Source organism: Candoia aspera, chromosome 1 (genome assembly GCF_035149785.1).
Source record: "Candoia aspera isolate rCanAsp1 chromosome 1, rCanAsp1.hap2, whole genome shotgun sequence".
Lineage (NCBI taxonomy): Eukaryota > Metazoa > Chordata > Lepidosauria > Squamata > Boidae > Candoia > Candoia aspera.
In genome coordinates this window covers 76,809,195-76,822,684 of record NC_086153.1, presented here as the reverse complement: position 1 = coordinate 76,822,684, position 13,490 = coordinate 76,809,195, and the positions used below count along the sequence as shown (strand labels likewise).

General features: G+C 43.1%; 1 protein-coding gene across 4 annotated transcripts in view; it reads right to left on the bottom strand.

Annotated features, from left to right (window-relative positions):
• Positions 1–4,479: 4,479 nt before the first annotated feature.
• Positions 4,480–13,490, bottom strand: part of FRMD1 (FERM domain containing 1) — a 39,890-nt gene continuing 30,879 nt past the window's right edge. For 3 of the 4 annotated variants that reach the window (XM_063307480.1, XM_063307488.1, XM_063307505.1), the window contains 5 exons: positions 11,902–12,076; positions 10,374–10,709; positions 10,120–10,233; positions 8,557–8,636; positions 4,480–7,803 (listed from right to left, as the gene is read on the bottom strand). In XM_063307480.1, the coding sequence (XP_063163550.1) occupies positions 7,516–7,803; positions 8,557–8,636; positions 10,120–10,233; positions 10,374–10,709; positions 11,902–12,076 (993 nt within the window). In that variant the 3' untranslated portion in view covers positions 4,480–7,515. The remainder of the gene's footprint in view (positions 7,804–8,556; positions 8,637–10,119; positions 10,234–10,373; positions 10,710–11,901; positions 12,077–13,490) is intronic. The other variant, XM_063307496.1, reaches the window with a different exon arrangement.

Genomic DNA, 13,490 nt, shown 5'->3' with positions numbered 1-13,490 from the left:
GGACATCGTCCAGATAAACCAGTACTCCTTTAAACAAATGGTCGTGCAGAACCTCATTAATTAGTTGCATGAAAACCCCCGGGGCTCCTGCAAGACCAAAAGGCAGTACCTTATACTGGAAGGAGCCCAAGGAACAGTTAAAAGCTGTTTTCCATTCGTCCCCCTCCCTGATGCGAATGCGGTAATATGCCTTGCGGAGGTCAAGTTTGGAAAAAACCTTTCCAGTTGACAAGTGTGCCAACATATCTTTCACGAGGGGGAGGGGATACTTGTTTGACAAGGAGGCTGAATTTAACCCGCGATAGTCTGTACACAGTCTTAGGGTACCGTCCTTCTTCTCGCGGAACAGAACAGGCACTCCAACTGGCGAGTTTGCTGGTTCGATGAAGCCCCGAGCGAGGTTTTTATCGAGGAAGTCCCGCAACGCCGCCAATTCCTTTTGTGTCATTGGGTAAATTTTTGGCTTAGGCAATGGGACATGAGGGAGCAGTTCAATGGCACAGTCCATCTTGCGATGGGGGGGTAACTGGTCCACCTCCTCCTCCCCGAAGATGTCAGTGAAGTCTGCATATTGTTCCGGCAACCCCTCCATGGGGGAAGCGTGAACTTGAGGGTCGACAATCTCAGCCCTCCCCACAGTCAAAGTGAGGGATTTCCCCTTAGCAGGCGCCTGGTAAAACCCATCCTCAAATGTTATCGTACAGGTCCTCCAGTTAATGTAGGGATTGTGGCAAGTTAGCCAGGGGATTCCCAGAACCACTATAGGCTTGCCCACTGGGGTGACCACGAATTCTATGGTTTCCCTGTGTGTGCCTATTTGTAGGGTAACATTCCCTGTACCCTGGGTGGCCGCCCCCCCCCCCGCCGTGGAACCATTGAGTTGCTGGAAGATCAGCGGCTTCGGGAGAGGGAAACGGTAAATTTAGCACAGTGACTAGGTTGGGGTGGATCAGGCATCTGGAACACCCGGAGTCCACCAAAGCCCCGACTTCGATGGTCTTGGAGCAGTAGCTCAGTTCAATTTTTATGGCCAGGATGGGACAGTCCGCACTCACCCTGGTGGTATCGCACCCATTCTTCACCACCTGCCCAGTGGCGCTGTTTAGGACAGGTGGAAGACGTTTTCCGCCGGCTGCTCCGGGGTGGCCAACTTGTCCCCTGCGAGGTAGACATCTTCTTCATCTGGGGTCGCTAGTGCCCGTCAGCCGTCGGGGAGGGTTGGGTGGTTTCTGCGGAGCCTTCTGTGTTGGTCTAGGTGGGCGATCTGCCGTCCTAGCCTTGTGGCATTCTGCCGCACGGTGACCTGCCTTACCGCACTGGATGCATTGCCCACAGGCAAAGCGACATTGTCTTTTGGCATCCCATGTCAGACCCGACTGTGGCACTGGCCCTTTCCCGCTGGGAGGACGCCTGTCTCTCTTAGTCGCCAGCATGAAGGTGCACTGGGCATGTTCAGCCTTCCCAGCAAGACATCCAGTCATGCAGTGAGTCCGGATCGTCTCTGTACAGCGCCCATTGCAACACCTCTCAATTGAGGCCATCCTTAAACATATTGATCAGGGTAGCCTCCGACCATTCAGGGACCTTCCCTGCCAAGACCTTAAATTCTAGTGCGTAATCTGCGACCGATTTCTGCCCGATTGAGAGCGCCTTTAGACCTCTCCTTTGCCAGGGGGTCTTCAAAGTACTGCTTCAAGGTGGCCAGGAAGGTGTGGAAGGTAGCCAGGGCTGGGGCTCCAGACTCTGACATTTGTATGTACCAGTCCATGGCTCTGCCCTTAAGTTTTGTGGCAATAGCCGAGATTTTAGCCCCTTCCAATGCAAAACAATGTCCGTATTGCTGTACGTAATTTGTTGCGTTGGTTAAAAAAAATGACAGGTTCGTGGGGTCGCCATCAAATTTTACTGGAAAGTCTTTAGCGATCCCACCAACTGGAGAGACCCCAACCTGTGAGTGAGTAGGGGTAACCCCCACTGGAATAAAACCACGGGGCCCTGGGAAAAAGTCCCGCGCCTGGCCCCTTCCTCTCAGGGCCGGCAATAGGGTGGGTGGGATGCCGAGACCCCTCCCTGCGCAGCAGCACTTTTCGTGAGCTCACTCACCACAGTTGACATGGATCGCAGCATGTGTTCTAATGATTGCACCTTGGACTCCAGAGCCCTGATCCTGTCCGGTGTGATGGGATCGTCCATCCTCGGTGCTGCCGGTTGTTGCCCGATTGGCAGTCCTGCGAATTCCCTCTCGGGCATCTGGGGGTATTGGAGTCTCCAAGTGGTGTGGGATGTCCCCAGCCGAGGGTCCGCTACGCCATCCCACCTGAAGTGTTGACTCATGACTCCCTTTTCCACTGGGGCCCTCCACTCCGGGCTGGGGTTCCAGGCTCCAAACTGGGGTGCGGTGTGGGTAGGGAGGGGGCTCGTGTCCCATCTTGGGAGCGCCAATTCCAGAAGCTGTCTGGTCACCTCCCCCACTCGCGTTGAGTCCTTTGCGTCTCCGCTCTGAAGCGCCGACTCCAGGATCGTCCCTGGTTCAGTCATCACTAGTTGCTTCTCTCGCAAAAAATTTTTTCCTGGTAGAGGCTAGCGAGGTTCATTCTTAAAAGACTCTCAGCTTTATGTAAGGAATGCCTAAGACTAAATAAAAGACTCAGACTCTAAATCAAGTTTAAGTTCTTTTACTTAGAATAGAATGCACACCAGTAAAAAGCTGAGAGTGAGGGAAGCACGCCAAAAGTTGAATTAAATAGTCTTGCGCCAAACAGCTCCACCCCCACACTCCCCGGGTGTGCCCCACGAGTTCCACGGAGTGACAGGCCATCAAGACTTGATAGGTGAGAGGTCATCCAGCCCCATTCGCCCTGGGCGTCACCCTGTTTATCTTCCTGTGAGGTAATGGTCCATTACCGGGTGATTAGACCTCAATATTCCTCGAAAGCCCGGACACGCCTTTTCCGAACCTCGCCCTTATCCTTTCTTTATCAGGGGCGTCAATGGCCGATTACCGGGCGATGGGACCTTGTTTGTTCAGTAGATCTCCCAACCCCATTACCTTTGTCCGGTTTATCGCCCGCACCTCTCCAGCCATTGACACGCATCCGCGCTTTGTCATGCGAGCCGTTACGATGTCGCAAACATCGCAAGGGTGATCATGACAGTGATGAACATGTAATTGCTAAAATATATAAACTTTTGTTGAAATTTGAAATGGAAGAACAGGTTAAAGAATGTATGATAAAGTGGGCTAAGAATTTGGGTTATAATATACAGATGGATCAATGGGAAAATATGTGGTCAAAAGGGTTGAAATTTACATTATGTTATGATCTTAAAGATAATTTTTGTAAGATGATGTATCGTCAGTACGATGCTGGAGCAATTATCTAGAATATATAATGGCATTCCAAATGTATGTTGGAAATGTGAACATGAAGGGTCATTCTATCATGCTTGGTAGACATGTAAAAAATAAAAAAAATTGGATTCAAATACACACATTGATACAGAGGATTTTAAAGATTAATATTCCATTGAAGTTATAGGGTCAATCCCCATGAGAAAAGATTTACACATATAGCAGTGTGAATATATAGAGGAATGCTAGGGCAAAAGCTGGACTAATCTGCATGTCACTTATACCCATGCCTGAACATTTGTAGTGCACCTTTCCACACTTACAGAAGGTAAGGATTTATTTTGCTTGCTAACTCCCATCGTTCCCCCTCATTAGTTTAATGAAAGCTCTCCATTCTGCTAGTCCACTGATGTGACTTCCAATTTATTTTTCATTACTCTTACCTAGAATGTCACCTGGCAAACATTTGCATATTTTGTAAGTTGAACAGACATTTTTTCATGTTTGTAGAAATTCGTATCTGAATATTTTTACTTGAAGTGCCCCTGAAATACACTGTTCAGCAACTAGTACATTCAACAGACATCAGACACCTGCTAATAAATACATTCTAAACGAATACATTCAACAGACATCAGACTATAATACCTGCTGCCATGTCTGTTTTATATTTAACTTTGTAATTCTGACTTGTGCTCTGCTATTTTTTAAGCATGTACCTTTCCCCCCCCCCCTCTTCTTTTTCAGACAATATCTGCTTTCTCCCACAAACCTGAATTTCCAGAATATAAATGGTCTTCCTTTCTTCTCTAGCATTTTATTTCCTATTTGGAACAATTCTATTTCTGATGGGATGAGCAAAGCACAGGTATGTTTGACCACAACTCAATCTTAAGCAGATGTTTGCCTTATAGAAGGAATAGACCTCCCCAAAACCGGTGGGATCTGGGGTGTCTATAGTTAAGCGCTGGGCTTCCAGCATACCATTCATATGGACACTAGCCAATCTGGCAACCATAGCTGCATCATAACAATGAGGATCTATGTGGCTGACAGGCAGTTCTTCCCTTGGGGTGCAGAGACCTTGTTTTTTTCATTTGTGTTGCACAGCAGCACACATTCCAGTGTACTTTTTGGGCATCTTTTATTATGTAGACAGACATATTGGTGTGTTTTTTAAAGAAAACATTTCCTTTCATAAAAAGGAGAAACATTGGGCATAAAGAATGGAGATACCACAAGTATTTTTCATTTGAGACAGCTGGGTTTTCTATCTTTTGTGAACTGTAAGGCATTTAAACAGAGAAATCCCATACATCAGTTAAGATGTACATAAAACAGAATCTCAAGACTGAAATTAGAAATACATGTTGTAACTCTTGAGTTTAAGAGAATCAAAAGGAAGTTCCATGATAGCTTCAGAGTTTTCATTAAGACTTTGCATCTGTGGAGCCTGATTCTCATTTCCTTTCCAAAATGTTTAAGATTCTGGGGGCACAATCCAGCAAAGAAATGGAATGATGTTATGAGTTCAGTGGAAAAGAATTAAAGATTAAATAATGGCCCTGCAAATACTGAACTCTGCCAAACTCACTACTGGATCCCATGGCTCTCCACAAGAACTTATCTTCACATTGGCCATGCTTTGGGTATTCCTCCTTTGCCATGTTCCCCTTCTCATATCTCTTGTGGGAAATCAAGCCAAAATCTGAAAATGTTGCAGATTTTCCATTCTCACTTACTAGAAAAAAAGTAATAGCACTACTATTTATACAGTAGATAGAGTGAATATATTACAGCCTTTTGTAATGGGGCAGTATGTAAAGGAAAAGAAAGTGATTTTTCATGCATGGACATGGAAGTTGGCATCATTTCATAATCAAGCAGCTACAATAAAGTTAGTCGCAAAAATTACTAATTAGGGCAGCTGGTTCAGCTAAGATATTGCTTCAGCTGTGTGTCACAGAATCTCTCTCTGTGCAAGAGAACTTCATAGCAGAGGAGGCTCAGAGTTTGATGCTATTCGTATTGTCTTAAAAGGAGAATCAGGAGAATAAAAACTGTTAACACCACCGTTTCTTCATTCCTGCTTCTCAAATGTCTGCAAAAAGGTAAGTAAGATTGCTGTGAAACTCAAATTTCCTTCCCTACTGGTTTTTGGAATATAAAAACACAGGTCAGAATAAACAAACCTTCTTGTGCGAGAAGTTTGAATAATATACAGTCTACATTGCTATAACGACCATCTTAGATCCTCTATCAAAATGCAAATACTTCTGAGAGAAGGTAGTTTACATTGAAGGAAACAGGTAAAAGGAAAATTCTGAAACAATCAAGCCTGGTACCATCGTTACGTATATCTCTTGATCATCCGTTTTCCGTTATTCAAAACAAAGCCGCAAATGTGGTGAAATGGCAATCGTGTAATTTAAGAAAGGTGTCATTTGTTTTTAAAAGAATGCATGTGGGGAGTCTGGTTTGGGTCATGACTGTGAAGTGTATATGTATAGATTAGGGTGGTGGGGTAGGCTTTTGATCAATGTGTTGCTCCCCTAATTTGCATTGGGGGAACAGCTTCCTCCATCTGAGTGATGGGCATCTCTCATCTAACGTGGCCCGTAGTGATTCACAGTAAATTATATATTCCCTCAAAAGCACTGAAGGGGAATAAATTTGGGGCAATGGGGACAGATTGCATTGTATGTTTATGGTTTTTAATTCTGTAAGCCAGTGTGTGTGAGTTGGGCAGCCGTATAAATTTAATAAATAATAAATAAATAATAAATGGAATCCGTGACATCGTTGTTTACACCTACAGGTTGAAATGTTCTCTTCAATTCTCTGCCCTTTAGAATGGTGAACTTAGAGAGGGTCAACTTATTGCTTTGGGGAGAGAAATTCTGCCAACTGAGGAGGAGATTGGAAACATATGGGAATATTGGAAAAGTGAGGATGACAGAATCTTTTTTTCCAGAATAGGTTTACTGCCATGATACTCCTATGAGTGGCCCCTTTGCCCTTCCAATCCCATCCTTGGAATGATGGTTTTATGACACATCATCAATACAAGGGGCCACTGAGGGAGGAAACAGCAGCCATCAGCCCTATTCCCCAACTCACGTTTGCAAAAAAGATTCAAAACAGACCTGCTGGCACTATGTTATCGGCTCATCACAGACAGATGTTACAGGTAATGAGCAATGAACTGTCTCTCAGAAGAAACACATGTTAGTGTGTAGTAACCTTTCGCACTGTTCCTAAAAGTTATGGCAACATCCCCTTTGTGAAATAAATCAAGCATTATTAACAAGCCAACATTTCACAGTTAAGAGATTTACCAAACACAATGTCTTTCCTTCCATCTAGAATAATAACCATACAAACACTGAAATGCATCTAGCTACAAATCAATGAGATGTCAAGGTACACTGAACGGTATTATCCTTCAGAGAGGTGTGATAATGTTGATACCACTCTGAGAAGCCCTTACACCAATGGTACAGAACTTTCTAGTCAGTGACCTGCTGATCATTTCTAAAAAAGGGGCAACGTTTATTTCTATAATCTTGTCCGTTTCTCACGTAATATTCTATTACACAGTTCAAGCCCCTGCAAGGATGACTGCGAGTGAGCTGCCCGACAGACAGGAACATCTCCCTATGTAGGATACAAGAAAACAGAAGAAGAAGAAGCAAAACCGAAAACAGTTTTCCCCACCTACACTGATTTATTCATGTTGAAAATATGCAAAATAGGGTTGTTTATAATTAAAAAAAAGTTGAAAAAAGAGCTGTGTATTTAAAAAAAACAGTTTATAAAAACAGTGCATATTCTGTCTTGATGCTGGCAGTGGACTGCTTTCAGAAAACCATGTCCCCCCACCCCCCCAAAAAAATTATACATACTGAAATCAGGTGAAGAAAAAGTGTCTGATGCACCAGACTAGAAGGAAATAGTTTTGTGTGTTTTAGGCTGGACATTCACTATTTGGGGTCATTTGCCAGCTGCATTCTTGGTGAGAAAATGTTCCAGTGAGATACAAAGTGTTAAAGATACTTATGCACGTATATGTGTCTGTATCACATGGCATCTGTTTTCCAACAATCGTAATTCAGTTGTTTGGCAGATTCTGAGCAGGTGGTCTGAGAGCTTCCCCCATGTGGCTACACCACAAATTCTTCTGGGAGCTGATCTTCTCCCAAGAGATCTAAAGACAAGCAGTTCATGGACCTCTTTCCATAGAGGGCTGACTTAGTTTTACAGTCGGCTGTTGAATACACACATCCATAGCTGGCTGGCTTATCCTCTAAGGCACAACCAAATGTATAGCTGTGGGAGGTATCTGAAGTCAACGTGGCACTCAGCGGCGGATGAAGACATTTGCGGAGACGGACGTCATCTAGACTTTGGCTGTGCTGCTCTGGGCAGTTTGCTGCTTTGGGCTGGGCAATCTGCCGATTAAAGAAGAGCACGTATTTTAAAAACAAACAGCAAACCAAACCTTTAAAAAAACCTTTAAAAAAGCTTCTGTTTATGCAAGCTGCCCTTGATTATCCATCTTATCCAATATTGCCAGCATTCCTTTTGTGAAACCTGTCCCTGTGAAAAAGCTATGGACCACTAAGCAATTGTGAAGTTACTCAGTGCTTAATGGCTGCATTCTAAGCTCAAAACACATCATTCCCACTGATATATACAATAAACTAAGTGTTAAATAATCTGAGGTGAAAGAATTAAGAAACAGATCTAGCGCACACACACGCACACACAATTTGGCATGAGAACTTAATCCACCAGTTTTGATGATACTTGAGATTTCCTCCCAGATAAGACTGGTTGATTTCTTTGTCTTCTGTGGCTAGGGAATATATTTTAAAAGTATGATTTCTGGGGGGCAGCCAGGAGCAACAGAATGAAATGATGCATAAATGGGCTATGAATGAATTTGGGCAGGAATGTTGGGGGGGATTTGGGTGGTTTTTTCCCCCAAGTATTTGATGTAAAACATGTTTCAATTTAGTTGTGCACTGAAAAACAAAAGAAAAAAGCACTTTCATTTCTCAGCATTTTGCCACCAACCTTTGTGGCAGAATTTTGTGATGGTGGTGTTCTGGTGGCCTCACAGAGGAATCAAAATGCCTGGATAGAGCAGAATATAAATGAGATGAGATTTAATTTCACTCTTTAATTAACCACGATCTTACCTGATTAAGCGAGTCCACACTCTGGCCTTTGACCTTTATTAAGGTGACATGCACTACAGATAGAGGATTCTTATTAATATCTGTGGTGGGCAAAGACAGAGGAAATCAGGATAGTCAGTGAAAGTTGAAAATGAAGATGTGTCCTGAAGCTTCCAGAGACAGAGTTGAAGCCAGACTTCATTAGACACATTGAAATCAATGCAATCTTAGTCAAAAGAAATGACTCCATTCAATATATGATATAATTTGGGCTGCCAGGGTGAGATCCTAAGATTGTTCAAGCAAGTCAGCCAGAAATGGAATTTCTGAAGACTTGTTTCTTGCAGAGGAACACCATAGGAATAGAGATTGTGGATGTCCCATTAAAGAAGTGAGCACAGGTAAATCTGATTCAAAGCTTGAGTATGTCTAGATGTGGGCCAACTATACGTCGTTTCAGTTGGATTCTGATGCATTGATTTCATAGCCACGAAAAAGCTATGCCTATATACAGATTAGGCTCTGTATCTATTTAAGGAACTTCAGGCCAAAAGATAAAACCTCTGGTAATATGAATCCCTTTGTTTTAGATTACTCCCTGAAGATAAGGATGTTAAAATGTCTTTCTGTTTTTTTACCCAGAGCAAACAAAAAAATGCTTTTTCCTAATATAATTGATCTTTTATATCTACAGGGAGACGCGGTGGTGCTGCGGGTTAAACTGCTGAGCTGTCGATCGGAAGGTCGGCGGTTTGAAACCGCGCGGCGGGGTGAGCTCCTGTTGCTAGTCCCAGCTCCTGCTCACCTAGCAGTTCGAAAACATGCCAATGTGAGTAGATCAATAGGTACCGCTTCGGCGGGAAGGTAACGGCGTTCCGTGTCGTCATGCTGGCCACATGACTCGGAAGTGTCTACGGACAACGCCGGCTCTAAGGCTTAGAAACGGAGATGAGCACCGCCCCCTAGAGTCGGACACGACTGGACTTTACGTCAAGGGAAACCTTTACCTTTACCTTTATATCTACGGGCCAGTCATAATGGTACGCTATCTACCATTTCACACATCCAGTCCTATGGCTATCTAGTATACTATGGGCATAACAGATAAATGTACAAAAATATTTAATAAGAATTTTTAAAGTAAATTATAGATAAGGCAATAGACATTATATATTCAAACTGCCTTTAAGTTTCTGGCTCACTCTGCCGCACAGAACATGATCTGTAAAAGGTGTTGAATATGCTACTGCTTCATTTAGCAACTTAGGAACCCCACTGCTTAGAGAAACTGCTGGGTTACGGTTATTCTTGATGAAACCCAACCTCCACAAACCCCTGGCCTTGCACCTTTCTTAATCCACAATGGCCAAATAAACCTGCCCATATTCGTATTCCTTCACCCCATACCTACAAACCTTTCCAGTTCAGTAAAAGTATAGAATTGGAGTTTGCTATGTAAAATTAATCTCATCTGAATAACAGTTAACCCAGCTTGCTTTAACTAAAGAGTTAGGGCATTTCAAAATTTTACTAACGGGGGGCAACACTGAAACATTAAGAAGAATCATGCAAATGCCATCCTACCTTGGCACCAAACATCTTTTGACTGAGAATCAATAGACTGCCCATGGATCACTTCTTCAAAATGAGGTTCATCCATGAGTACACTGTCTGGCTCATCCACTAACAATTCCACCTCTGGACATGATATAAGCAAAGTTAGCATTAATTAATGCTGCCTTTTTCTGGACCCACCCACCACCAACCATTTCCTGCCCTTTTCATCTTGTCTTGGAGACAAAACCACTGCTAGTGATTCTGTTCCTTCCGCATCTTACCATCATCCTGCAAGTCATTTTCTGCTTTCTCTTTGCTGCTGCTATCAATTCCAGAGCTACTATAACTGATGTTTGAACTGCAGGACTGCTCCTTCTGATGAACTGGATCCATCCCAAAGGGTTCGTCCACGGACATCTCCAAGGACATCTGTTGTCTTGAGTCGGCCTCGATGCCAGAGGTGTGTGAACTGCCATGGCTGTCAGTAGACTGTCGGGATAGGCGGTTGTTAATCTCACTTCCTCTGCTGCTTCCACTGTCATGCGAATGCTTATCTGATGGATCAAGATCTATCTCCAAAGTATCACTGATGTAGGATTCCCGATACCTCTTCTTCTCTGGAAGAGTGAAGGGAGAGGTAGAGAAGAGCATGAAGAAGAAATAAACTGAATCTTACATAACAAATAAATACCAATCACTACAAGATACAAAAAATGTAACAGGAAAAGGAGAAATAAAACCTAGCAACCAAAAATTAATATATTAAAAAAAGGCACTATCCCATACAGGTATCAAATATAGCATTTCTGATCCACTTCTGTCCCAGTTTTGTCCCAGATAGCATTTTTCCTTGCTTTTCATTAAACCATACCTGTTTTTCATAGGAATTATTCAATGAATTGAGATTAATGAAGAACAGATACCTTTATAGAGAAAAAATACATTGGTAAAGGTGTGAATGCAGCCCTACCAATAGGCAGCATTTATTCTGAATGCAGAATGTGAGTTTTTGTGGTAGTTTTTACAGTGTGAATGTCCACTGAAGGTATTATAGACCTAAGCTGGAGCACACACCGGCTTTGAGACTACCTACTCCCATTAGATCTGCCAATACAGTAAGATCAGGAAGAGCTGGCTGTCATTGGGTTCCCGCTCTCAGGGAAGTCACCCGTAGGGACAATGAAGCCAGGCCATCTCAACTGCTGTACACCTTCCCCATATGAAGTTGGGGCTGTCCCTTCTTGCAGCAGGGTATTTGTGTAATGTAGTATTTATTATGTTGCTCAGTTTAGAGGCGGAAACTGTGTTTTATTAGGTTAATCATTTATTGTTTTAATTTGATTTATGGATGTTGGGTATGTAAGCTGCTCAGAGTTAGTAATAATTGGAGGGTCCCGTCAGCTCAGTTAAATAAAATAAATAAACGAATAATGAATAAAATGAGAAACTGAGTTGGAATACCTTGTCCTCTTTCATCTTACCATTGGCACCTGCTCATCATTGTCTTTTTTTGGCTCCAAAGACAAGCAAACCAGCAAGGGTAGCAATGATCAGCAGTGGTTAGAGGGGCTTGGTTGGTAGTCTATTAATAAGGGTACAAGCTTTGGCAGGTACCTAACACTGCCAGCCATTGATGCTGCTCCTGCCTGCCTCAACTGGCTCAAACTGAGTATCAGGCTTACCTGATAAATTTTTACATATTCAACCAACCAACCAACCAACCAACCAACCAACCAACCAACCAACCAACCAACGGAATCAGGGCTTTCATTTTTTAAAATCTTTGTTGGCAGCATCATTTTCATGTACCTTCTGCATCTTCCAGCATCTGGATCTGTTTGAGTATGGGCTGGATGTTAAGAAACAACCGGTGACTGTTGCTGAGCAGCTGTAGTAAATGCCTAGATCGGAAGGGGCAGCCTGTATAGTAAACCAACTTACGGGCAGAAGGCAAACCATCAGGCTGGATCACAAATTTTTTCCCCTAAATTAAAAGGAAAAAAAAAAGGCAAAAGAGGGGAGGGAAGGAAAAATGTGAGGCCTTTGAAGGACATTGGAATGAATTATGCAAGCTGTGCACAGAAAGGGGTTTTACTGTGATGAATAAAATTAATTTGCCATCTAGTCCTCTATGGGTGTTCAAGTATAACTTTTCCTGTTGAATTACGACTGCTTCCTATCAGTGAGCTTATCAATCGGGTCCCAACATCTTCAGAGGCTGTCTTCTTCAGATGCCGAGATCTTTTAAGATCCAAACTACTCTCAGCCGTAAAAGCAGCATACTGGCACATGAGCAGGTAAAGAGACTTTGACGGGTTAGGGCTATATCTTTGCCCTCTTTTCTGAGAAAGTTTTGCTAAATTCAAGCATTTTCCAGTGGCAAAGAATACACCTGCACTTTACACACAAGCATGGATTCCTTTATACAGTTTCCTTCAGAGACTCCATACCAGCCATAATCTGTGTGGTCAGAGGCAGGCAACTGGGCTTCTTACAGCCCACATGCACCTAGTGACCTGGGGGGCGGGGGGGATCAGGCAGCTGCATATGCCGATGTAGAAGCTAGAAGGATTGTCAGAAGGTGGCCAACCTCCTGTGTCCGAGCTTAAAGAAGATGTACCACTGCAAGGAAGCCTTGATTGGGTCTTTCCCACCCTTCCTCTTTTTGATTGGTTGCCTTTACATGTATCCCCATAGTTTTTGCCAGAGCTGGAAAGAAATTTTACCAATGGGCATACCACATTTCTGGCACTCAGAATTTTTGTCTTCCTCATAGCAATATTCTAGAGGAGGTTTATAGCAAGCTATACTTTTGTTACCACTTCTTTTCCAATGCATTGTAAGCATGGTCACATCCATTTCTTGGAAACCTGGAGGGTCTCTACAAGGGGAACATGGAATTCAATTCTGAACACATTTGGGGAGCAGGGAGGGCCCATGTGATTGGCTCTTGCTGGAGTGGGCCCACTGTCTTACTAATTCCTAGGTTATATCTAGCATATGGGGTGGAGGAGGAAATGGGTGAGCTGTCAGATTGACCACTGAAGGATTGGTGCTCTATATTTTACAAAAAATCTGTTAGCTCTAACCAAAAATTGGGACCATTTTCATTTCAACCTTCATGTGCGTATAGTTTTTTGCCTCCTTCTCCTATGTACTCACTGCCCTTTTCTGGCACTGCTACTGCAATTTATTTTATTTTAATATACTATGAGTATAGTTCTATGCAGAAGCATACTTAATTCACTTGCATTCATTCCAGGTATATGAATAAAGGATTGCAACAGGACTACAGCTTAAATTACACTTTATCTATTTCTATTATAAAATAAGCACACACACAGAGAGATTCATACATATACATACAAACAAATTTTGTATTATATTTATATTTATCT